Genomic DNA, 27222 nt, shown 5'->3' with positions numbered 1-27222 from the left:
TGACTTCGCCTTTCACACTTTCAACACTCCCCCAGCAATGTTGACCCCCCTCGAAGCCCCCCGTCACCCCTTCCCACTTTGGCAGTCCCGCACCCCCCTCTAACGTTCACACAAACATACACACCCATGTTCCAAGTTCGCCCCACCCTCTCACACTTTCACCACACACCCCCAGCAACGCTTACCCCCCTCCAAGCCTCCCGTCACCCTGTCCCAGTTCCGCACCCCCCCTCTAACATTCACACAATCACACATACCTGCGCTCCGAGTTCGCCCCACCCTCTCACACTTTCACCACAACCCTCCTCCAAGCCACACACTCCGAACGTTCCTGCACCACAATGGATGGAGGGGGCAGGGGAGAGATGCTGCACATGAATGGATGCAGGGGGCAGGGCACAGAGGATGTTTGCTGCAGATGGATGAATGCAGGGGAGAGCGCATAATTGGTGCACACGGGACACACACTACACTCTCTCACTCACACAGACAGACACACACATTCTGTCTCCCTCTCAATCACAGTGTCTCTCAATCACACTCTCTTTCTCTCTGACACATACTCACTCTCTGACACATACTCATTCACTCTCTCACAGTGCCTGCCACACCACCCCCAGCAACGCTGACCCCCTCCAAGCCTCCAGGCACCACCTCTTAGTTCGGCAGTCCCGCACCCCCCCTCTAACATTCCCACACAAACACACACACCCATGCTCCGAGTTCGCCCCACCTACTCACACTTTCACCACACACCCCCAGCAATGCTATACCTTTTAGAAAATCCTATACATAAAATTCACTAATACACAGAAAGAAAAGAATACAAGTATCTAAAACAATATACATCTCACTCTGCAGCATGATAGTACTCATAGAGGCTCATTTTCAAAGCACTTAGCCTCCCAAAGTTCCATAGAAACCTATGGAACTTAGCCTCCCAAAGTGCTTTGAAAATAAGCCTGATAATACACCACTGAAAATTATTGATTACCATCAGAGCACATTTCTCCTAACACTTCCCTCAAAAACATTAATGGCAGAAGGTCATTACCTTGCTAGCGCCCGTTTCATTTCAATGAGAAACAGGCTTTTTTTTTCACTAGTTAGTGTATAATAACATGTTAGCAATTTTTAGTAAATCTAGCTCTAAATATTGAGAAGATGAATGACCATTTGAGTTATACATATATGCGTTACTGCTATTAGTCGGTATTCTCCAAACTGCATGTGCAAAATCCAGAGGGTGCAACTGCAAGACAGAATAGACCTGGGGTGGGCATAGGCGGGTAATGGTAAGCACTGATTCCAAAGGTTTGAATAATGGTAGCAAGAGGTCTCAAGAATATATTAAACAAGAGTGGGGAAAATACTGAACCCTGTGGAACACCATGGAACAAAGTGTGGACAATGGAAGATGACTGATAAATTAAACTTGAAATCTACAATCTGAAAAATAAGAAGAGAACCAAGTAAGTACTGTTGATGGCAAACTGATTGACCACAGAAGGTTCAGGAGACACTTATGATCAGTCAGGTCAAAAGCAGCAGTGAGTAGATATTACTGAGTATCTGGTATGGCTAACAAGTAAAGGTTCCTCATCTTCATATAGCCAGGTTTCACTTAATGCCAAAAAGGGTAACTTATGCTCCTAAAACATCCAAAAATCCAGTAGCAAACATAGACTTTTTCAGGTTTGAAAATGGCAATCTTATTTGCTAGACATTGTTGTGCTCAGTGCATCTATCGTTTTGGACCATTCTAAAAAAAAAAAAAAATCCAAGCAAAAAATGCACAAAATCAAGTCATTGGGATGTAGGAGAGAGCATTCGTGGAGGGGCATTTTCGAACAGGGACACTCATCTCTAAGGGCGCCCATCTCTGAAGACGTCCCCGTGAAGGGGCGGGGCATTCCATATTATCGAAACAAGATGGGCGTCCATCTTTCATTTCGATAATACGGTCGGGGACGCCCAAATCTCAATATTTAGGTTGGCCTAAAAGATGGTCGACCTAAATGTTAAGATGGTCGACCTTAGAGATGGACGAGTTCGATTTTCGACGATAATGGAAACAGAGGATGCCCATCTCAAAAACGACCAAATCCAAGCCCTGTGGTCATGGGAGGAGCCAGCATTCATAGTGCACTGGTCCCCCTGACATGCCAGGACACCAACCGTCCCTACCCTAGGGGGCACTGCAGTGGACTTCACAAATTGCTCACAGGTACATAGCTCCCTTACCTTGGGTGCTGAGCCCCCCAACCCCCCCCCCCAAAACCCATTCCCCACAACTGTACACCACTACCATAGCCCTTAGGGCTGAAGGCGGGCACCTACATGTGGGTACAGTGGGTTTTGGAGGGCTCACATTTACCACCACAAGTGTAACAGGTAGGTGGGGGGGATGGGCCTGGCTCCACCTGCCTAAAGTGAACTGCACCCACTAAAAACTGCTCCAGGGACCTGTATACTGCTGTGATGGAGCTGGGTATGACATTGGAGGCTGGCATAGAGCCTGGAAAAATGTTTTTTATTTTTTTTTTTTTTAGGGTGGCAGGGGGTTGGTGACCACTGGGGGAGTAAGGGGAGGTCATCCCCTATTCCCTCCGGTGGTCATCTGGTCAGTTCGGGCACCTTTTCGAGGCTTGATTATGAAAAGAATTGGACCAAGTCGGCCAAATGCTCGTCAGGGACGCCCTTCTTTTTTCCATTATCGGCCGAGGACGCCTATCTCTTAAGCACGCCCCTGTCCCGCCTTTGGTACACTGCCGACATGCCCCTGTGAACTTTGGTGATCCCTGCGACATAAAGCAGTTGAGGATGCCCAAAACTGGCTTTCGATTATGCCAATTTGGGCAACCCTGAGAGAAGGACGCCCATCTCCCGATTTGTGTCGGAAGATGGGCGTCCTTCTCTTTCGATTATGCCGCTGATAGTAGACTAGCCACATAGACATCCCAGCACAGCAGTGGGACATCCTGGGGGGCACTGCAGTGGACTTCACTTAAAAGGTCCCAGGTATACATCTCACTGTTATCCCTTATATTGTATGGTGAGCCCTCCAAAACCCACTAAAAACCTACTGTAGATGACTATAATAGCCCTTATGCCTGCAAGTGTCACCTATATGTACGCACAGTAGAGTTTTGGGGGGCTCACACTTTGTACTACAAGAGTAACAGATATGGGCCTGGTTCCCCTTCTGTACAGTGCACCTCACCAACCACTAGGCTACTCCAGGGACCTGTTTGCTTCTCTAATGGGACTGACCATAACATCTGAAGCTGTCATACAGACTGGTATGTACTGTTCCTTTTACATCTTTGGGGGTTGCGAAGGGGTCAGTGACCACTGGGGAAGTAAGGGGGGTTATGCCTTAGTTCCTCCAGAGGTCATTTAGGGCACCTTTTTGTGACTTGGTAATTATTAAAACAGGTCTAGTCCAAAACATCTAGGTTTTAGCCCTAGACATTTTTGCTTTGTTCCATTATGGCATAAAAACGTCCAAATCCTGCCTCCAACATGCCCCCTTGTGATTTGGACACATTTCAGATGAACTGCATAGAAAAACATCTTAAAATTGGTTTTGAAAAAAAAAACAATCATTCAAAGGTGGCTTTGCGCTGTTTTTTGCATGTTTTTCTGTTTCAAAAATGAGCACCTTAGTTAAGTTACCCCATTTACTAAGCCAAGCAAAATGCCAACACAGCCCATTCAAGTGACCATTTAAACTATACTTATATACGATACTGCTATTAGTCAGTATTCTACAAACTGCATGTGCAAAATCCAGAGTGTGAAACTGCAAGGGGGAATAGACCAATGGACCTTATCAAAGGCCTTTTCTGCATCAATACTTAGCAAACAATAGGGTTCTTTATGCAATTTGGCTAAATACATTAAGTCAAGCATACGTCGAATATTATCAGAAGCCTGACAGGAATAAAGCCCACTTGATCTGGATGGATCAGAGATGGTAAAAGCTCACCTCAACGTCAAGACCTTTGCCAGAATTTTTACATCAGTATTCAAAACTGATTTTGGACAGTAAGAACACTCAGTCACTTCCTTATTAGACTAAAAACCTCTTCAGAGTGCCCCTTTATCCTAAACACAGTCCTCCCAGTCCATAGAATACGGAGCTTAACAGTCAGCTATATACTAAGCTTACTCCTTTCCTTATAACTATGTAGCCGCAACTTCACATTAAGAAAATCAATATCTTTAGAGAGCAATGCATCCAGATGTAAATGCACAGATTACAGGTCCCTGTAAACCCTGTTTGTTTATGTTGAATTTCAAGATTTATTTATTTGTTACATTTGTATCCCAGAAGGCAAAAGTAGAGACTAATAGACGATTCACCACTGGAGACGTGAGTCCAACAGTCTTTATTATATCAAAGATAACGACCCGACACAGGCCGTGTTTCGACGCTAAAAAGCGTCTGCATCAGGGGTCAATAAATACATTATTGACCCCTGATGCAGACGCTTTTTAGCGTCGAAACACGGCCTGTGTCGGGTCGTTATCTTTGATATAATAAAGACTGTTGGACTCACGTCTCCAGTGGTGAATCGTCTATTAGTCTCTACTTTTGCCTTCTATGATTCGTCATCGTAGAGAACTTTTCCTGTTCTATACTTTACAGTTGTATCCCACATTTCCCCAGCTATTTGCAGGCTCAATGTGGCTTGCATAGTACCATATCGGCCTTCGCCAATTCCGGTATGAACAAATACAAGGAGATGTTGTGGTAGAATAAGGTTCATATGTGACAGATACATTATGGGATCTTAGAGAGGAAGAGTTAAGTTATGTCCATTACGAGCTTTGGTTTCGTTGTGTTGCAGATGTTCAGGCTTTTATGTTGGGTCGATGGGGTATGCCTTTTTGAACAGGCTTGTTTTTAGTGATTTCTGGAATTTTAGATGGTCATACGTTGTTTTTACGACTTTTGGCAGTGCGTTCCATAGTTGTGCGCTTAAATAGGAAAAGCTGGATGCATATGTTGATTTGTATTTGATTCCTTTGCAGCTCGGGTAGTGGAGATTTAGGTATGTTCGAGCTGATCCTATTGTGTTTCTGGTTGGCAGGTCTATGAGGTCTGTCATGTATCCCGGGGCTCCCTAGAACTCTTAGCCTTCTTTAGGGCCAGATCCACAACACCAGAGTCGTGAGGCAACTGAGTGCGCATCAGCTCTGGGTCCCCATGGATCCGGTACTGGGACTCGATCTTCTTGGGAATGTGGGGATTACTTAGAGGCTTGGTCCAGTTCGCCAACAATGTCTTTTTTAGGACATGATGCATGGGTACTGTGGATGCTTCCTTAGGTGGAGAAGGATAGTCCAGGAGCTCAAACATTTCAGCCCTGGGCTCGTCCTCCACAACCACCGGGAAGGGGATGGCCGTAGACATCTCCCGGACAAAGGCCGCGAAAGACAGACTCTCGGGAGGAGAAAGCTGCCTTTCAGGGGAGGGATTGGGATCAGAAGGAAGGCCATCAGACTCCTCGTCAGAGAAATATCTGATGTCCTCCTCCTCCTCCCACGAGGCCTCACCATCGGTATCAGTCACAAGTTCATGAACCTGTGTCTGAAGCCGTGCCCGGCTCGACTCTGTGGAAACACGGCCACGGTGTGAGCGTCGAGAGGTAGACTCCCTCGCCCGCACCGGCGAAGCTCCCTCCGCCTACGTCGTCGGGGAGCCTTCCTGGGAGGCGGCCGCAGTCGGTACCGCAAGCGGCACCGATGTCGGAGACCTCACCCCGGGCAAGGGGCCAGCCGGCGCCTCACTCGACGGTACCGGTGGCGCAAGCACCCCCGGTACCGGAGGGGAAGGGCGCAACAGCTCTCCCAGGATCTCTGGGAGAACGGCCCGGAGAATCTCGTGCAGGGCGGCTGTGGAGAAAGACATAGAAGCCGATGCAGGCGTCGAGGTCAGAGTCTGTTCCGGGTGTGGAGGCTGTTCCAGGCTGTCCAAGGTGGAGCGCATCGACACCTCCTGAACAGAGGGTGAGCGGTCCTCCCAGTGCCGATGCCTACTGGGTGCCGACTCCCTCGGCGACCCAGAGCTCTCGGTACCGATGCGGGAAGGAGACCGGTGTCAATGCTTCTTTGACTTTTTCAAACGAAGCATGTCACCGGAACTTCCCGGTACCGACGAGGAGGACGTAGAATCCAACCGTCGCTTCCTCGGGGCCGAGGCCGAAGAAGGTCGGTCTCGGGGGGGCTGTACCGCAGGAGCCCTCAGGGTAGGGGGAGACCCACCCGAAGTCTCACCGCCACCAGCAGGGGAATGGACAGCCCTCACCTGCACTCCAGTCGAAGCACCACCGTCCGACGACATCAGCACTAGTGGAGGTCCCGGTACCACCGACGCCGACGCAGCCTTCCGATGTCTTGGTACCGACGATGCAGAGGGTCGATGCCTCGATGCAATCGATATAGTCACTGCCGAGGTCGGAGGTCTTGAAGCTGTCGACATCGATGCACTCGATACCCCCGGTGCTGTTGCCGACGAAGAGCCCGAGAACAACACGTTCCACTGGGCCAATCTCGCTACCTGAGTCCTTTTCTGTAAAAGGGCGCAAAGACTACAGGCCTGCGGGCGGTGCCCAGCCCCCAGACACTGAAGACACGATGCGTGCCTACCACTTACCCGGGCGCACTGGGTGCACTTCTTGAAGCCACTGGAAGACTTCGATGACATGGGCAGAAAAATCACGCCGGCGAAATCAAAACTCGTAATGGCGGAAAAGGCACCAAAAAAGAGGGAGAGAAAAAACTCAAACCGAGGCCTCAAAAGGGCCTACCCCGAAAACGAAAGTAAACTTAGCGGGGCAAAAAAAATGGAAATACGGGAAGGGGAAAAAAGACCGAAAAGGTCTTTTCTCAAAATCGCTTTTTTTTTTTTCTAAGCAAAAGCTAAAAGACGCGCGAGGGTCAACTTAAGGGGCGCGAAACGGCGCAAACACAACTGTCCCGAGCGCGGACAAAAGAAGACTGACGAACATGAGCCGGTTCAGGCGGGAAGACGGCCGCGCATGAGCGGTGCGCATCGGCGCGCAAGGACTAGCAAAGGCCTTTGCTAGTAAAGTGTTCCGATTGGAGGGGCTGCCGTGGACGTCACCCATCAGTGAGAACAAGCAGCCTGCTTGTCCTCGGAGAAAGCGAATGCTACATACCTGTAGAAGGTATTCTCCGAGGACAGCAGGCTGATTGTTCTCACTGATGGGTGACGTCCACGGCAGCCCCTCCAATCGGAAACTTCACTAGCAAAGTCCTTTGCTAGCCCTCGCGCGCCCGCGCGCACCGCGCATGCGCGGCCGTCTTCCCGCCCGAAACCGGCTCGAGCCGGCCAGTCCAGTATGTAGCAAGACAATACACTTCAAGGGAAGACACAACTCCAAAGGGGAGGCGGGCGGGTTGGTGAGAACAATCAGCCTGCTGTCCTCGGAGAATACCTTCTACAGGTATGTAGCATTCGCTTTCTCCGAGGACAAGCAGGCTGCTTGTTCTCACTGATGGGGTATCCCTAGCCCCCAGGCTCACTCAAAACAACAACATTGGTCAATTGGGCCTCGCAACGGCGAGGACATAACTGAGATTGACCTAAAAAATTTACCAACTAACTGAGAGTGTAGCCTGGAACAGAACAAACAGGGCCCTCGGGGGGTGGAGTTGGATCCTAAAGCCCAAACAGGTTCTGAAGAACTGACTGCCCGAACCGACTGTCGCGTCGGGTATCCTGCTGCAGGCAGTAATGAGATGTGAATGTGTGGACAGATGACCACGTCGCAGCTTTGCAAATTTCTTCAATGGAGGCTGACTTCAAGTGGGCTACCGACGCAGCCATGGCTCTAACATTATGAGCCGTGACATGACCCTCAAGAGCCAGCCCCGCCTGGGCGTAAGTGAAGGAAATGCAATCTGCTAGCCAATTGGATATGGTGCGTTTCCCTACAGCCACTCCCCTCCTATTGGGGTCAAAAGAAACAAACAATTGGGCGGACTGTCTGGTGGGCTGTGTCCGCTCCAGGTAGAAGGCCAATGCTCTCTTGCAGTCCAATGTGTGCAGCTGACGTTCAGCAGGGCAGGAATGAGGACGGGGAAAGAATGTTGGCAAGACAATTGACTGGTTCAGATGGAACTCCGACACGACCTTTGGCAGAAACTTAGGGTGAGTGCGGAGGACTACTCTGTTGTGATGAAATTTGGTGTAAGGGGCCTGGGCTACCAGGGCCTGAAGCTCACTGACTCTACGAGCCGAAGTAACTGCCACCAAGAAAATGACCTTCCAGGTCAAGTACTTCGGATGGCAGGAATTCAGTGGCTCAAAAGGAGGTTTCATCAGCTGGGTGAGAACGACATTGAGATCCCATGACACTGTAGGAGGCTTGACAGGGGGCTTTGACAAAAGCAAACCTCTCATGAAGCGAACAACTAAAGGCTGTCCTGAGATCGGCTTACCTTCCACTTGGTAATGGTATGCACTGATTGCACTAAGGTGAACCCTTACGGAGTTGGTCTTCAGACCAGACTCAGACAAGTGCAGAAGGTATTCAAGCAGGGTCTGTGTAGGACAAGAGCGAGGATCTAGGGCCTTGCTGTCACACCAGACGGCAAACCTCCTCCAATGAAAGAAGTAACTTCTCTTAGTGGAGTCTTTCCTGGAAGCAAGCAAGATGCGGGAGACACCCTCCGTCAGACCCAAAGAGGCAAAGTCTACGCCCTCAACATCCAGGCCGTGAGAGCCAGAGACTGGAGGTTGGGATGCAGAAGAGCCCCCTCGTCCTGCGTGATGAGGGTCGGAAAACGCTCCAATCTCCACGGTTCTTCGGAGGATAACTCCAGAAGAAGAGGGAACCAGATCTGACGCGGCCAAAAAGGAGCAATCAGAATCATGGTGCCTCGGTCTTGCTTGAGTTTCAACAAAGTCTTCCCCACCAGAGGGATGGGAGGATAAGCATACAGCAGACCTTCCCCCCAATCCAGGAGGAAGGCATCCGACGCCAGTCTGCCGTGGGCCTGAAGCCTGGAACAGAACTGAGGGATCTTGTGGTTCACTTGAGATGCGAAGAGATCCACCAGGGGGGTGCCCCACGCCTGGAAGATCTGTCGCACCACACGGGAATTGAGCGACCACTCGTGAGGTTGCATAATCCTGCTCAACCTGTCGGCCAGACTGTTGTTTACGCCTGCCAGATATGTGGCTTGGAGCACCATGCCTTGACGGCGAGCCCAGAGCCACATGCTGACGGCTTCCTGACACAGGGGGCGAGATCCGGTGCCCCCCTGCTTGTTGACATAGTACATGGCAACCTGATTGTCTGTCTGAATTTGGATAATTTGGTGGGACAGCCGATCTCTGAAAGCCTTCAGAGCGTTCCAGATCGCTCGCAACTCCAGAAGATTGATCTGTAGATCGCGTTCTTGGAGGGACCACCTTCCTTGGGTGTGAAGCCCATCGACATGAGCTCCCCAGCCCAGGAGAGACGCATCCGTGGTCAGCACTTTTTGTGGCTGAGGAATTTGGAAGGGACGTCCCAGAGTCAAATTGGAGCAAATCGTCCACCACAACAGGGATTCGAGAAAACTCGTGGACAGGTGGATCACGTCCTCTAGACCCCCAGCGGCCTGATACCACTGGGAAGCTAGGGTCCATTGAGCAGATCTCATGTGAAGGCGGGCCATGGGAGTCACATGAACTGTGGAGGCCATATGGCCCAGCAATCTCAACATCTGCCGAGCTGTGATCTGCTGGGACGCTCGCACCCGTGAGACGAGGGACAACAGGTTGTTGGCCCTCGTCTCTGGGAGATAGGCGCGAGCCGTCCGAGAATCCAGCAGGGCTCCGATGAATTCGAGTTTCTGCACTGGAAGAAGATGGGACTTTGGGTAATTTATCACAAACCCCAGTAGCTCCAGGAGGCGAATAGTCATCTGCATGGACTGCAGGGCTCCTGCCTCGGATGTGTTCTTCACCAGCCAATCGTCGAGATATGGGAACACGTGCACCCCCAGCCTGCGAAGCGCCGCTGCTACCACAGCTAGGCACTTTGTGAACACCCTGGGCCCAGAGGCGAGCCCAAAGGGTAGCACACAGTACTGGAAGTGGCGTGTGCCCAGCTGAAATCGCAGATACTGTCTGTGAGCTGGCAGTATCGGGATGTGTGTGTAGGCATCCTTCAAGTCCAGAGAGCATAGCCAATCGTTTTGCTGAATCATGGGGAGAAGGGTGCCCAGGGAAAGCATCCTGAACTTTTCTTTTACGAGATATTTGTTCAGGGCCCTTAGGTCTAGGATGGGACGCATCCCCCCTGTTTTCTTTTCCACAAGGAAGTACCTGGAATAGAATCCCAGCCCTTCTTGCCCGGATGGCACGGGCTCGACCGCATTGGCGCTGAGAAGGGCGGAGAGTTCCTCTGCAAGTACCTGCTTGTGCTGGAAGCTGTAGGACTGAGCTCCCGGTGGACAATTTGGAGGTTTTGAGGCCAAATTGAGGGTGTATCCTTGCCGGACTATTTGGAGAACCCACTGATCGGAGGTTATGAGAGGCCACCTTTGGTGAAAAGTTTTCAACCTCCCTCCGACTGGCAGGTCGCCCGGCACTGACACTTGGATGTCGGCTATGCTCTGCTGGAGCCAGTCAAAAGCTCGCCCCTTGCTTTTGCTGGGGAGCCGCGGGGCCTTGCTGAGGCGCACGCTGCTGACGAGAGCGAGCGCGCTGGGGCTTAGCCTGGGCCGCAGGCTGTCGGGAAGGAGGATTGTACCTACGCTTGCCAGAAGTATAGGGAACAGTCTTCCTTCCCCCGAAAAATCGTCTACCTGTAGAGGTAGAAGCTGAAGGCTGCCGGCGGGCGAACTTGTCGAATGCGGTGTCCCGCTGGTGGAGAGACTCTACCACCTGTTCGACTTTTTCGCCAAAAATGTTATCCGCACGGCAAGGCGAGTCCGCAATCCGCTGCTGGAGTCTATTCTCCAGGTCGGCGGCACGCAGCCATGAGAGCCTGCGCATCACCACACCTTGAGCAGCGGCCCTGGACGCAACATCAAAAGTGTCATAAACTCCTCTGGCCAGGAATTTTCTGCACGCCTTCAGCTGCCTGACCACCTCCTGAAAAGGCTTGGCTTGCTCGGGGGGAAGAGCATCAACCAAGCCCGCCAACTGCCGCACATTGTTCCGCATGTGTATGCTCGTGTAGAGCTGGTAAGACTGGATCTTGGACACGAGCATAGAGGAATGGTAGGCCTTCCTCCCAAAGGAGTCTAAGGTTCTAGCGTCCTTGCCCGGGGGCGCCGAAGCATGTTCCCTAGAACTCTTAGCCTTCTTTAGGGCCAAATCCACAACTCCAGAGTCATGAGGCAACTGAGTGCGCATCAGCTCTGGGTCCCCATGGATCCGGTACTGGGACTCGATCTTCTTGGGAATGTGGGGATTAGTTAAGGGTTTTGTCCAGTTCGCAAGCAATGTCTTTTTTAGGACATGGTGCAAGGGAACAGTGGACGCTTCCTTAGGTGGAGAAGGATAGTCCAGGAGCTCAAACATTTCAGCCCTGGGCTCGTCCTCCACAACCACCGGGAAGGGGATGGCCGTAGACATCTCCCGGACAAAGGAAGCGAAAGACAGGCTCTCAGGAGGAGAAAGCTGCCTTTCAGGAGAGGGAGTGGGATCAGACGGAAGACCCTCAGACTCCTCGTCAGAGAAATATCTGGGATCTTCCTCTTCCTCCCACGAGGCCTCACCCTCGGTGTCAGACACAAGTTCCCGAACCTGTGTCTGCAACCTCGCCCTGCTCGACTCGGTGGAACCACGTCCACGATGGGGGCGTCGAGAGGTAGACTCCCTCGCCCGCATCGGCGAAGCTCCCTCCGCCGACGTAGTCGGGGAGCCTTCCTGGGAGGTGGCCGCGGTCGGCACCGCACGCGGTACCGACGTCGGGGACCTCAACCTGGGCGATGGGCCAGCCGGCGCCACGCTCGACGGTACCGGAGGCGCAAGCACCGCCGGTACCGGAGGGGTAGGGCGCAACAGCTCTCCCAGAATCTCTGGGAGAACGGCCCGGAGGCTCTCGTTCAGAGTGGCTGCAGAAAAAGGCTGAGAGGTCGATGCAGGCGTCGACGTCAGAACCTGTTCCGGGCGAGGAGGCTGTTCCGGGCTGTCCAGAGTGGAGCGCATCGACACCTCTTGAACAGAGGGTGAGCGGTCCTCTCGGTGCCGATGCCTGCTGGGTGCCGAATCCCTCGGCGACCCAGAGCTCTCGGTGCCGACACGGGGAGGAGACCGGTGTCGATGCTTCTTCGATTTCTTCCGAAGCATGTCACCGGAGCTCCCCGGCACCGACGAGGAGGACGTAGAATCCATCCGTCGCTTCCTCGGGGCCGAGACCGAAGAGGGTCGATCTCGGGGGGGCTGTACCGCAGGAGCCCTCAGGGTAGGAGGAGACCCACCCGAGGGCTCACCGCCACCAGCAGGGGAATGGACAGCCCTCACCTGCACTCCACTCGATGCACCACCGTCCGACGACATCAGGAGACGAGGTCCCGGTACCACCGACGTCGATGCAGCTATCCGATGTCTCGGCGCCGATGCAGAGGCCCGATACCTCGATGCACTCGATGCAAGGGCGGCCGAGGAAGATGGTCTGGACGCTGACGACGTCGATGCACTCGAAGATCCCGGTGCCGATGCCGACGAAGAGCCCGAGAACAACACGTTCCACTGGGCTAGTCTCGCTACCTGAGTCCGCCTTTGAAGCAGGGAACACAGACTGCAGTTCTGAGGGCGGTGCTCGGCCCCCAGACACTGAAGACACGACGAGTGTCGATCAGTGAGCGAGATAACCCGGGCGCACTGGGTGCACTTCTTGAAGCCGCTGGAAGGCTTCGATGTCATGGGCGGAAAAATCACGCCGGCGAAATCAAAAGCCGAAATGGCGAAATTTGAAGCACCAAAAATTTAGAGGGAGAAAAATCTCGACCGAGGCCGAAAAGAGGCCTACCCCGACGACGAAAGAAAACTTACCGGGGCAAAAAGCTGGAAGTACGGGGAGGATTGACACGAAACCCGGCGGAGGGTTTCCGGAGCACTTCCCGACTTAAACAAAGCTTTCCCGAAGGAAAAAACACGCTCAAAAATAATTTGGACGCGCGAGGTCGACTTTCCGGGGCTCGACACGGCGAAAACACGACCGTACCGAGTGCGGACAAAAGAAGACTGGCCGGCTCGAGCCGGTTTCGGGCGGGAAGACGGCCGCGCATGCGCGGTGCGCGCGGGCTAGCAAAGGACTTTGCTAGTGAAGTTTCCGATTGGAGGGGCTGCCGTGGACGTCACCCATCAGTGAGAACAAGCAGCCTGCTTGTCCTCGGAGAAATATAGTTTTACATATCTGCAACTTGAGCACTAGGTGGCAGGCTTGGACTCTGTTAAATTCACTGAAGATATTCATGAAACCTTAAACTTTGCATTGCGTTTAGAATCTCAGAATAAAGTTTCCATGTCATTTTATCATAAATACCTACAAAGTATGATTACTCCCCGAGATCATGACAAAGTAGCAAGGCTATGGAGTGATCTACAACAGACGATCCAGGGGAGCAGTAACAGTCCACTTAACTTTCACAGGAGGTGATTCTTGCCTCTGTCTAGGCGCCCCAATGCAATATACTTAGCACCAATTCTATAGTGGTATCTTGGCGCCAAGATTCCATTACAGAATACTTGTGTTAGGTCAGCACTGGAGCGCCCATGTATAGGCCTGCCCTCTTACACCATGTCAAAGACAGACATAAGTTGGCATGCCTAGGTATAACAAGTATGGAAATATATGAAATCAAATCCCCCAGTCTTTGGTAAATGATGATATGATATAATACTGGAACCAAGACTAAATATGATGTGATATAAACTGAGCTACCACCCTCATAAAACACAAAGATACTTTTCTTTGTACTTTTTTTCATTTTCCTTTTCTGTTCAGGCGTGTTCAGGGGAATACAGATTCGGCCAGAGCAAGGGCCGATGAGAGTGAAGCGATAAGTTGAGAAACAGTGCACATCGCTACAACGTTAAGAGATAAGTTCACATTTTGAGTTATTTATTCGTTTTAGCACTATATTATTGGCTACAGCACACACAAATAATTTAAGAGTGGCCCGATGAAAGAAAGTGCTATTCCACTCGGCAAAGGAATGTATTGCCTTGAATAGTGGTTGTATACTACTACTACTACTACTTAACATTTCTAGAGCGCTACTAGGGTTACGCAGCGCTGTACAAAATGCACAAAGAAGGACGGTCCCTGCTCAAAGGAGCTTACAATCTAAAGAACGAAATGTCAAGTTGGGGCAGTGAAGATTTCCTGGGTAGAGGTGTAGAGGTTAGGTGCCGAAGGCGACATTGAAGAGGTGGGCTTTAAGCAGGGATTTGAAGATGGGCAGGGAGGGGGCCTGGCGTATGGGCTCGGGGAGTTTGTTCCACGCGTGGGGTGAGGCGAGGCAGAAAGGGCGGAGCCTGGAGTTGGCGGTGGTGGAGAAGGGTACTGAAAGGAGGGATTTGTCTTGAGAGCGGAGGTTACGGGTAGGAACGTAAGGGGAGATGAGGGTTGAGAGGTAAGGAGGGGCTGCAGATCGAGTACATTTGTAGGTTAGTAGCAGAAGCTTGAATTGAATGCGGTACCTGATCGGAAGCCAATGAAGTGACTGAGGGCACTCTGTTAAAAACAGAAAAGGAAAACGAAAAAAGTACAAAGAAAAGTATCTTTCTGTTTTATGAGGGTGGTAGCTCAATTTATATTACAGCATATTTAGTCTAGGTATGCCAAGTGACACATGTAGTTTATAGTATTCTATAATTTATGTGTACCTCCTTTCAATTAGGCACTACTTTATAGAATAGTGCCTAGTGCATATATGCACCAGTGTGTAAATGCAAGGGGGGCATACTCATGAGGACAGTATGGGTACAACATAGGCAGGGCTCCCACTTACACCCGTAACTTACATAATACAATAGTATATGCACACCCCTTCTTCTGTGGGTGCAAAAATGTTAGGTGTGCCGATACCAAATTACACTAGTATTCTATAATGGAAGAACCTGGGTGCCCAGGTGCTGTTGTAGAACAAGTTCCTACCGTGTGTCCTCAATGTGTTTAAATGGAGATGCCCAGTTGTAGAATTGCCTCTTGGAGTGCATGCATACATTTATACTAACTTTAGAGCAGGTATAATGTGTGCATCAGTATTTGCATACTACTGGGGCTCATTCTGGGTGCCTATCTGAGAAAAGCACATGGAGGGGCATAATCGAATGGGGGCGCCCATCTATGAGGGCGCCCATCTCTAATGACGGCCCCATAAAGCGGCGTACCCAACAGTATTATCGAAACAAGATGGGTGGCCATCTTCCGTTACGATAATACGGTTGGCGCCGGCCAAATCTCAACATTTGGGCCGCCCTTAGAGATGGCCGACTGGTTTTCGCCGATGATGGAAACTAATGGCGGCCATCTCAAAACCGGCCAAATCTAAGTCATTTGGTCATGGGAGGAGCCAGCATTTGTAGTGCACTGGTCCCCCTCACATGCCAGGACACCAACCGGGCACCCTAGGGGGCACTGCTCCCATGTGCATAGCTCCCTTACCTTGGGTGCTGAGCCCCCCAAAACCCACTACCCACAACTGTACAACACTACCATAGCCCTTAAAGGGTAACGGGGGCACCTAGATGTGGGTACAGTGGGTTTCGGGTGGGTTTTAGAGGGATCCCATTTACCACCACAAGTGTAACAGGTAGGGGAAGTGGGCCTTTGTCCGCCTGCCTGAAGTGCACTGGAGTACCCACTAAAAACTGCTCCAGGGACCTGCATAGTGCTGTGATGGAGCTGGGAATGACATTTGAGACTGGCATAGAGGCTGGCAAAAAAATGCTTTTTTTTTTTTGGGGTGGGGGGGGGGGGGTTGGTGACCACTGGGGAGGTGATCCCCGATTCCCTCCAGTGGTCATCTGGTCAGTTTGGGCACCTTTTCAAGGCTTGGTCGTGAACAAAAAGGGACCAAGTAAAGTCGGCCAAATGCTCGTCAGGGCCAGCCTTCTTTTTTCCATTATCGGCTGAGGCCGGCCATCTCTTAACCACGCCCCCGTCCTGCCTTCGGTACACTGCTGACACGCCCCCTTGAACTTTGGCCGGCCCTGCGACAGAAAGCAGTTGAAGCTGGCCAAAATCGGCTTTCGATTAGACCGATTTGGCCAGCCTTAGAAGGCCGGCCATCTCCCGATTTGTGTCGGAAGATGGCCATCCTTCTCCTTCGAAAATAAGCAGGATAGGCACCTTTGTTACCTTTTAGGTTTAAAATAGGTATTTTTTTGGACTTGTTACATAGGTGTCCTGTTATAAAATTAGGTCCATAGTATCAGTGGTTGTCAGATTACTATGTTTTACATACTTAACTAAATGTATAGGAAAGAAGCACTAATAACTATCTGTGAGAGTATCTGATCCTGCAAGAATTTGGAATTTGATATGTTTGTAGTTAAATTTTGCATCAGAAAGTCAAATTAACAATTTGTGCCTTGCAATTCTCTTTCAGTAGCATCTTAAAACATAAAAATTCATAACAGAAGTACAATTATGTATGCTCTATACATACATTTTTTGTGACTGGGCTAATGCTCTCTATATATTTTCTTTTTGTCACTGGGCTATATGTACAAAATGTTAGACTGCGTTTGGCCCATTCCTTTGCTTTATTTCTATGTCTTTGATGAAATCATACCCAATGCTCCATTTGTTAACATACAAACAGATTTACAGTCAGATAAAAAACAAACATTAAACAATTTTTGGCTCACACAACCATAGCCCACTATGCATATGTAAGTAGGAAGCACTTAGCCTTACATTTATAAAGAAGTCATCCACATTTGCCTCCCCTGCATTTGTCATTGGACGGCTTAAGGACTCCTCCATTTTATTCTCCCTCTGCAGATTTCGTTTGGCCTCATCCAGGAATGTCTTATATTTCTTGTTTTCTATGAAAGCAAGATACAATTAATAGATGTGAGCATTTGTTACTCAAAGATTCTGCCTGTCAGTACAGCAATTAAATTATCTTTACAAAGAAAGAAAATGGCACTTTTCTAAGATACCTCACTATGGGATCCTTTTAATTCCCGCAGTGGAGTTCCTGGGGGGGGGGGGGGGGGGCGGTGTGTGCGGTCCGCCCTGGGTGCACGCCGCTGGGGGGTGCTGCGCGCGCTTGTCCTTCGTTCGCTCCATGCTCCCTTTGCCCCGGAACAGGTTACTTCCTGTTCCGGGGCACAGGGAGCATGGAACGAATGAAGGACAGGTGCGCGCATTTTGTAGATGTTTTATAGATGTTTTGTGCTCAGTGCATTTTTCTTTTGTGACCATTTTTGAAAAAAAATGTCCAAGGGAGAAATGCACAAAAACAAGCCATTGGGACATATGGGGAGGGGCAGCATTCTAAGCAGACAGGCCTCACAGGCATCCCAGCAGAGCAGTGGAGCACCCTAGGGGCACCGCAGTGGACTTCACATAAAAGGTCCCAGTTACACATCTCGCCATTAGCCCCTTATACTGTATGGTGAGCACTCCAAAACCCACCCAAAACTTATTGTACCAACTTACCACCCAGAAATGCCAAAAAATCATCCCGCACATTCCTTAATCTGCACTTCCCTAACTGCAAAGGTCTAAAATACAAACTAATGCACGCATCAAACTTTACCTGCTTGAGCACACAGTTATGAAGCGCATTGCCGCGAACTAACGAACTTCCGCAAACTACTGAAGACCTATCTCTTCAACAAGGCATACCACAAAGATCTATCAATGTGAATATATGCAATTCCTCCACATATATTCAGAACTGTCTTACATTATCTGCTCGTTATACTATTATCACGTTTTATCATTATCATGTTGCCTAAGATCCTTCTGTAACACTAAATGTCTATTTTCTAATATATTTCCACCATTCATGATGTATTGTAAGCCACATTAAGCCTGCAAAGAGGTGGGAAAATGTGGGATACAAATGCAATAAATAAATAACTATACACCACTACAATAGCCCTTATGTCTGCAGGTGGGCACCTATTTGTGGGCACAATAGGCTTTGTGTGGGTTTTAGAGGGCTCACTTTCCAGCACGAGTGTAACAGATATACTGGGATATGGGCCCAGGTCCCCTTCTGTACAGTGCACTGCACCAACCACTCCAGAGACCTGCTTGCTGCTCTAATAGGACTGGCCATAACATCTGAAGCTGTCAGAGGCTGGTATATACTATTTCTTTCACATCCTTGGGGGGGGGGGGGGGGGGTGACAGGGGGTCAGTAACCACTGGGGGAGTAAGGGGGGGGTCATGCCTTAATCTCTCCAGTGGTCATCTGGTCATTTAGGTGCCTTAATCTCTCCAGTGGTCACCTGGTCATTTAGGGCCCCTTTCTATAACTTAGTCATGATTGAACCAGGTCTAGACAAAATGTCTAACTTTTAGCCCTGAAAAAATGAGACCTGTCAAAAAAAATACTCTTTCAAAGGAAATGGCTCTACTCGATACGTGAATTTAACCCTTTTGGCTCCAAAGTATCCAGGTGAAAAATCCACCTCTGTTCTTTCTGTAGGAGTAATCTCCTATAATCTCCTCCTCTCTTCAGCGGTCTCATTTTTTCATTGGTTTCTGCAAATCTGGGCGTCTGACATCATGGATACAAACGATTTAAATCGCCATTTTCAGGTATTCAGTGTTGACGGTCAGCCAGGCTGGAAAAGCCATTGTTTAAGTAAGGAAAAGTGACAGTTTTTGAAGTTTTGCTGGCGTTAACTTTATAGTTACATCAAGTGTCATCTCTCTTCTCCTTTTTTCACAGCCGCTTTCCAAGTGGACCCTAAAGCAGCAAAAGCCACAGTAGCATCAGCGAAACGGATGGCTTTTAAGTAGGAGTGCAAGACTGCACAGATGAGCGACTGATTGAGAGTTAAGTGATATTTTTGTTCTTACTTATTTTCAGTGTGTTTTTTCTTGCAAAAAAGGTGCCTGTACTCAAATGTTAGGCCACCCTTCAGGAGTGGAGTGATCACTGAGGGACCTACCCCATAATAGCCAGGCCCCCTGCAACCAGTCACAGAATCTATTACAGGACAGAATTGGTGTGTAGAGCCTGAGCTCTATCATTAAAACTTGGGGGCCATGGGTCAATTTTAGCAGACAATGGAAAAGGTGCCGGTACTCAGTACCCCAAGTACCCCCTCAAAAAAGCCCTGCTTATTTTTGATCCTTATGGTGAAGATACTAGCAATACTTAGCAGCAACCAGCACCAGGATTCTGACATTAATGATATAGTTTTGGTACGGAGTTTTCCCATTATTCAAACATTTAAGGTATTGGGAAGGTTTTTTGCCCATGATGAGGAATAGATCCTTTTAAGACTGTGAAATAGGTCTATAGGATCAGTAGTAGCTCTGTAGATCTGAGCACCTTGAGGCTTTTTCCTCCCATTTACCTTAGAATGTTTGATTTTGAACTTTCCTAGTTATATGTTGTGGGACGCTCTGTTAATGCTAGAAATGCCCCTGACTCATCCATGCCCCTTCCATGGACATGCCCCCTTTTCAGATCAGTGCAGAAAAATTTACGAAAACATCTTTATAGAATAGCAACTATAGGGGAGGAAGTGATGTCAGTGTTGAGAAATGTCAGCTTGATTCCTTAGCTCTGTCGGAGTGGGAGGAGAAATAAAAAAAGATATGCCTGTAATTAAAGGTGGATTATCCTTCACACTCAGCCTTGATGCCCTATAAGCGATGGCCGCAAGGAAAAAGCTTGATAAGTTTAAATACACCACAGAGAAGCAAGCTAGCAGTTTGGGAACGCTGCAGAAAGTTGTGGCACTCCGTAACAAGATGGTGGAGGTAAATAAGGACTCGGATCCAGACCACGTGGAGTTCGCTGAGAGCAACAGAGACCTCACAAGAAGTAATATGACCCGCTGGTTTGAAGAGCTGAAAGCAGAAATGTTAGCGGTTCGGAAGGATATACAGTCAGCTGTTTTGGAACTGTGGACTGAAGTGAGAAAGATCGGTAATCGCCTGGAGCAAAGGAAGAGAGGATGGACGGTCTGGACGGAGATCTACAGGAGTTAAGGATGGAACTTAAAATGGAGAGACAGGTAAGGAACAGATTTAAAAGTGGTGATGGAGGACCTGGAGAATAGGTCTCGACAATGTAACTTACATTTTAAGGGAATACCTGAGGAGGATAAATACAAGGACAGTGCCCAGGTAGTTAAGGAGATATGTGATTTTCTTCTGGCTCCAGGTGAGGGTACATTGGACGACTCTGGGACAGCCATTATAAAATTTGACAGAGCCCACAGAAGTTTGGGGCCTCAGAGGGAGGGATATGCCTTGTGATATCATTGCATGTTTTCATGATTTTTCCTTTAAGAAAATTATACGGAGAAAAGCCAGAAATCTAGGTGACCTCACCTGGAACAAGTGTAAAGTGTAAAGTGATGGTGTTTCAAGATTTGGCTAAGGCAACATTTCAACACTGGAGGGAATTCCAACAGAGATACTGGTGGCTTTGCCCATTTGGTTTATTATTTACTGTAGGAGGCCAAACACGAAAGGTCTAAACTACAGCTGAGGCTTGGAAGGCCCTATCAGAATTGGGCTGCTTGGATTTGCCGGTCCAGGTGACTAAAGGAAGCACATCGATGCCGCCTACTACACAGAAATCTACCTGGCAGAGAGTTCATTCGGGCAGACGGCACCATGTATCAGTGTCACAGTCCGAGATGGGCACAGTAACTTAATTTGCACTCTGCTTTGGATTGACTTTCATTCTCTGAATATTATGTCTTTCCGTAGAGGAGTTCAGTAAATGGACAGTGTGTACAGTCATTTTTGGGACTGATCTCTAAGAAGATTGCGTGTGTGTGACGGGTGAGTTGGATGCTTAGCTGGGGGTGGGGGGGACTTTTGAGTGTGGGGTTGATAGACGTAGTTCAATTATTAAACTAATTATTTTGTTAAGACTGAAAGGGGGTTATGAGCTTATATAGAGTATGTTTGTATGACCTTTTCCGGCGGTGACACATGTAAATATAGAAAAAAAAAAGAAGCCTTTACCTTGTCCCCCCCCCCCCCATTTTTTCCTCCAGGGAGGGGGGCATCCTGCAGAGGACAGGGAGGTACAGAGGTCTCAGGGCAGCTCAACACTGACACCTTTTAGTTAAAATTTTTAAAGGGTTTTAAAACGCTTTCACAGACACTCTGAAGCAGTAAGAGGGTGTGGGGATTTGGTGAGTCAGACAAAGGAGCTTGCTATTAAAGTTTCACGAGGTTGAATCTGTGTGGAAGGGGCAGGGAAACCTGTTACAAGCCTTCCGATTGGTTGTCTGAGAGCCCAGCGTAAGCTGAGAGCTAGAGGAGGGACAGTGTGGAAGACATCCAATAGGAGCCAGGATCTGCTAAAGGGCACGAATTTGGACCTATGAAGTAGCAGGGAGCAGTCTGACCCTTAGATTGGCGCAAATTTCAAGCCAATCCAGGGGACAGGGGGGTGGAACAGAGAAGTTTTAGTGTCCACAGGCAGCCAGAGAAGAAAGAGAAGACGAGAAACAATGGAAGCTGCAAGCATGGCCTGAGAGAAGAAATCGGACTCAGGCAGAGAGGGGCATGCTCAGGCAGGCTGGATGAGGATAAGATCCAATCAAGACAAGAAGAGGCAGCTGTAGGCTGATAGAGGACCCACTGATGAGCTCCAGATGAAGAGAGAGCTAGTGAGTCCTAAAAAAATACGGGCACTCAGGCAGAGAGAGTAGCAGAGGGGGAGGAGAAGGGGGTCTGGAGTGTGTTGGGAGCAGTGCAGAGCTGAAGAGAGAGCAGCTTGGTGAGGTCCCTGAATCCCAGAAGTCCCCCCAGCGCATCCCTCTGTGTGAGTGTTTGCCTGACCAGAGAGGAGAAAGCCGGCCGTGAGACTGTCTGTCCTGTAAAGAAGAGGCTTATCCGGAGAGGGAAGGAGCCCCACAAGAAAAGACAGAGAGACAGCCCCCCCCCCCCCCTTTGCACTGAGTGCCCAGACTAAAAAGGAACTTTTTCTTTGAGTGCTTGCCTCAGGAAAAATACAGACAGAAGCCTGTCCTGGGAAGAAACACTGTCCAGCCTAAGCCTGCCCTTGAGCACTGGGAGCATCTGCATTTAAGAGTCTGCCTGCCTTTATGGGATTTAGTCTAGCAGTCCACCAGTGTGATTATAGGGTAGTGGTATAGCAGAACAAAAAAAGGGGTCATGTTTTGGGCGGTTGAGATCGGAATTTCCCCTGCATATCTTTTTATTTGAATCTAGTTAGTCCACAAGTTCCACAGAAAGTCAGGGTTTTCCTTTTTTGAGTTTTTTTTTTTGTCAGAGCAGTAGGTACCCTGGAGTTCCTGAGCCAGTGAGCTGACCTCGCCAACTGAGGAGACATGGATGTGGAGAAGACCAAGGTACCCAACGCAAGAAAGCAGCGATGCTAGCGAAGATTTTGATATACCAGTAACATTATTGTGTGCACACCAACTGAAAATATATATATATATATATCAGATCTGAGTGCAATAATTAGAGCTGTATACATGTTTGGGATGTTTTGTGTTATTGCAGAAGTGGGGTTGGGGTCTTGTTAATTGTGATTGAAATTTTGAACATGTTATTGTCTTTATTTCCTTTCTAACTTACCACAAAGTATTTAACACCTTGCACTAGCTTTATTTAATACCATCAAAGCTTAACAATTGGTACCAATATTTAGGAACATAACCAACAAGTGTTTCTATTTATTGTATCATTTAATAAACCTTTAGTATTTCTTTTCTTGTTAAATCCCTTGGTTGTGTGGAGTTTATTTGGGAACCCTATTTGAAACTGTGACATTCATATATATTTATTTATTTATTTAATTATTGTAATTTACCTTGCGAGACTGGGAGAATGGGCGTGCAAGTGGCAGATGAAGTTCAATGTTGACAAGTGCAAAGTGATGCATGTGGGTAAGAGGAACCCGAATTATAGCTACGTCTTGCAAGGTTCCACGTTAGGAGTTACGGATCAAGAAAGGGATCTGGGTGTCGTCGTCGATGATACGCTGAAACCTTCTGCTCAGTGTGCTGCTGCGGCTAGGAAAGCGAATAGAATGTTGGGTGTTATTAGGAAGGGTATGGAGTCCAGGTGTGCGGATGTTATAATGCCGTTGTATCGCTCCATGGTGCGACCGCACCTGGAGTATTGTGTTCAGTACTGGTCTCCGTATCTCAAAAAAGATATAGTAGAATTGGAAAAGGTACAGCGAAGGGCGACGAAAATGATAGTGGGGATGGGACGACTTTCCTATGAAGAGAGGCTGAGAAGGCTAGGGCTTTTCAGCTTGGAGAAGAGACGGCTGAGGGGAGATATGATAGAAGTGTATAAAATAATGAGTGGAATGGATCGGGTAGATGTGAAGCGACTGTTCACGCTATCCAAAAATACTAGGACTAGAGGGCATGAGTTGAAGCTACAGTGTGGTAAATTTAAAACGAATCGGAGAAAATTTTTCTTCACCCAACGTGTAATTAGACTCTGGAATTCGTTGCCGGAGAACGTGGTACGGGCGGTTAGCTTGACGGAGTTTAAAAAGGGGTTAGATAGATTCCTAAAGGACAAGTCCATAGACCGCTATTAAATGGACTTAGAAAAATTCCGCATTTTTAGGTATAACTTGTCTGGAATGTTTTTACGTTTAGGGAGCGTGCCAGGTGCCCTTGACCTGGATTGGCCACTGTCGGTGACAGGATGCTGGGCTAGATGGACCTTTGGTCTTTCCCAGTATGGCACTACTTATGTACTTATGTACTTATGTACCTGCTCCACGACTAGGGGGTTTATAACATACTTCCTTAGGGAGAATACTGGCTGGTGGGGGAGATGGGCAGTTAGTTAGGGGGAATGGGGTTGGAGGAGGAGGGGAGGGGAGGGGAGGGGGTGACAGGTTGGGTTTACAGGTAGGTTCATGGAATGTTAATGGTTTAAATGACCCAGGAAAGTGAAGTATTATTTTTAGAGAGCTGAAAAGTCTTCAGTGGGATGTCATCAAGCTTCAGGAAACACATATATATAAAAAAGGATGTTTTATTATTTTGCCATAGAGATTATAGTGGGTGTTATACATATGCTGATCCCAGAGGGGGTAAAACTGGGGTTTAAGTGATATACATCAAAAAAGGTGTAACTTTCATTAAAGAGAATATTTTTACAGATAATTTAGGGAGATGTTTGGTGTTTAGGGGAAGTCTCTATGAGCATCCAGTAACTTTTATTAATCTGTATGCCCCAAATGTAGGTCAGGGGGAATTCTTTGCCTCCTTGCAAGAAGACCTTTCTCATTTTGCTTCAGGGCACGTGGTCATGGGAGGAGACTTCAATCTATCACAAACAACTTTCGACCATTCTAAGGGAGGGGGTGAGGGAAGTTTGGCTCACCAAGAGAAATTTATGCAGTTGGTTAAAGGTTTAGATTTGCTAGATATGTGGAGATTGCAACATCTGGGCCAACAAAGAGTAGCCATACAGGGTCAGACCAATGGCCCATCTAGCCTAGAATCCTGTTTTCCAAACAGTGGCCAAGCCAGGGCAGAAGTAACTGGCAGAAACCCAAATCATGGCAACACGCCATACAACAAATCCCCGGGCAAACAGTTGCTTCCCATGTCTGTCTCAATAGCAGACTATGGACTTTTCCTCCAGAAATTTGTCAAAACTTTTTATAAACCCAGATACACTAACCACTGTTACAATATCCTCTGGCAAAGAGTTCCAGAGCTTAACTATTTGTAATATTTCCTCCTAATTGTTTCAAAAGTATTTCCAGGTATTTTCCTTGAGTGTCCCCTAGTCTTTGTACTTTTGTAATGAGTAAAAAATGGATTTACTTCTACTTGTTTACACCACTCAGGATTTTATAGACCTCAATCATATCGCCCCTCATCCGTCTCTTTTCCAAGCTGAAAAGCCCTAACCTCTTAGTCTTTCTATTCCCATGCACAACAGACCTGTACAAGAATAGATATGATTTGGTATAGTCGGGCTTTGTGGGATCAGATGCAGGACACTCATATTTTTTTTTTAATTTGTACCCCACGCTTTCCCACTCATGGCAGGCTCAATGCAGCTTAGGTACTTATTTGTACCTGGGGCAATGGAGGGTTAAGTGGCTTGCCCAGAGTCACAAGGAGCTGCCTGTGCCTGCAGTGGGAATTGAACCCAGTTCCCCAGGACCAAAGTCCACCACTCTAACCACTAGGCCAGTCCTCCACTCCATATTGAGAATATACATGCTTCTGATCATGCTCCAGTTTAGACTCAGTTGCGAGATTTGAATGGTGAAAAATGTCACACTTTTTGGAGATTAAATGAGTCCGTGGTGGGGGATACAGAGGTTTGTGTAGAGATACGAGAGGTTATCAGAACTTACATGGAGTTGAATGAGACGGGTGAAGTATCTGACTGGATGCTTTGGGATGCTCTTAAAGTGGTGGTATGTGGATGCCTCATTAAGTGGGGCGTGAGAAGGAAGTGGGAGTGGGGAAAGAAAGAATTAGAACTTCATTCTCAGTTAGTGCGTCTAGAAACTCTACACCAAGAGGGGGGAGACCCAACCATTTTAACACAGCTACTAGCTTGTAGAATAGAACTGCACAGGCTTAGGTGGACCGAATAGAATTTCATAGATGCTTGGTCCAGCAATACTTCTATGAATTTAGTAACAAGGCGGGCAGAATGCTAACCCAGCATATTAGAAAGCGCCAGATTATGCATGCCATCACTAAAATCAAGGGGGCTGGAGATATCCTCTACTATTGAGATATTATTCCCATCAAAGGAGTTACGTAGGGAGGTCAAAAGAGCATATAATGTCCAAAGGGAATGGCTTTGTCAGCCAACCCCGTTGAGGTAAACTTCGTGTTTTTCGTGTGTGTTGCCCTATACCCATGCGTCCAAACTGGTAGTGCAAATTAGGAGTGGCCCAGTGGTTAGGGTGGTGGACTTTGGTCCTGGGGAACTGAGTTCGATTCCCGGCACAGGCAGCTCCTTGTGACTCTGGGCAAGTCACTTAACCCTCCATCGCCTGCCTCATTGAGCCTGCCATGAGTGGGAAAGTGCGGGGTACAAATGTAAAAAAAAAAATAAATAAATCAAGAAACATTGGGCAATGTTGGCTATTCACACACCATTTCAGAATATGCCTATGTTTGCTTTCACCAGAGGTAGGAATTTGGGTGAGAGGCTTTTTACTGGTGGAGTGAAGGATTTTGTTCATATTAAGTCTGAGGAGGCAGATAGGGGACATTTTGCATGTCATCAGTGTATATATTGCCAATATGCCCTGCAGGTGAAAGAAATCATGATACCACATTCACATAGTCAAATGTTCAAATTACACATGCATACCAAATTGTAATATGACCCAGTGTGTATATGGGATATGTTGCCCATGTGGACTGTGGTACATTGGACAGACCACACTGAAGGTTAAGTTTCAGATAGCTCAAAATTTAAGTAATTTATGTTTACAACGCACAGAAGCTTCCCTTGTATCCCACTGGCTGCAGGTGGGCCATTTGGTCCAAGATTTAAGATTTGTGGTATTATATAAAGTAGTTGCCAGAGGGAGGTCACGTGATGCGTTGAGAGCAGCAGCTGCGATTTAGCTGAGCTCCGGGGTCCCCGCTCCGTTTGTGTTGTATCATGGCTTGCTAACTGATTTAAAGATAAACTACTCCTGCTGGGGAAGCTGGTAAAAGTGTATGGAACCAGTCCCAATGCCGGAGGGAACAGCAAGGAAAAGTGTAAAAGCTGAAAAAGAAAAACTCTCATTGACCTTGACGGAATCCAAGATGGCGGATAGAGCATCGGAGGGATCCTCTAAGTTTTTGGTCAAGCAGCTGGCGCAGATAACGGCGGCAGTGGGAACCGCGATAGAAGCCAGGTTTGATTCACTGGTGAGCCAGCTGGAGAAAATGGATTCCAATCTGAAAGAGGTGATGAAACGCACGGTCGACTTTGAAAAGTGTATGTCTGACATGGAAGATGCATGGAATAAAAGTGAACCCTCATTTAAAGAGTTGGAATTGAAATTGAAAGCGCAAGGTGAGAAAAATCGAGGACC

At 48.3% G+C, this 27222-nt stretch overlaps 1 protein-coding gene across 1 annotated transcript in view; it reads right to left on the bottom strand.

The window, feature by feature from the left end:
• HYDIN (HYDIN axonemal central pair apparatus protein) overlaps positions 1–27222 on the bottom strand; it is a 2443906-nt gene that overhangs the window by 1302421 nt on the left and 1114263 nt on the right. The window contains exon 50 of the mRNA XM_030205004.1: positions 16908–17038. Within this exon, the coding sequence (XP_030060864.1) occupies positions 16908–17038 (131 nt within the window). The remainder of the gene's footprint in view (positions 1–16907; positions 17039–27222) is intronic.

This window comes from Microcaecilia unicolor, chromosome 5 (genome assembly GCF_901765095.1).
Source record: "Microcaecilia unicolor chromosome 5, aMicUni1.1, whole genome shotgun sequence".
Lineage (NCBI taxonomy): Eukaryota > Metazoa > Chordata > Amphibia > Gymnophiona > Siphonopidae > Microcaecilia > Microcaecilia unicolor.
This window is presented reverse-complemented; position numbering and strand designations above follow the sequence as displayed.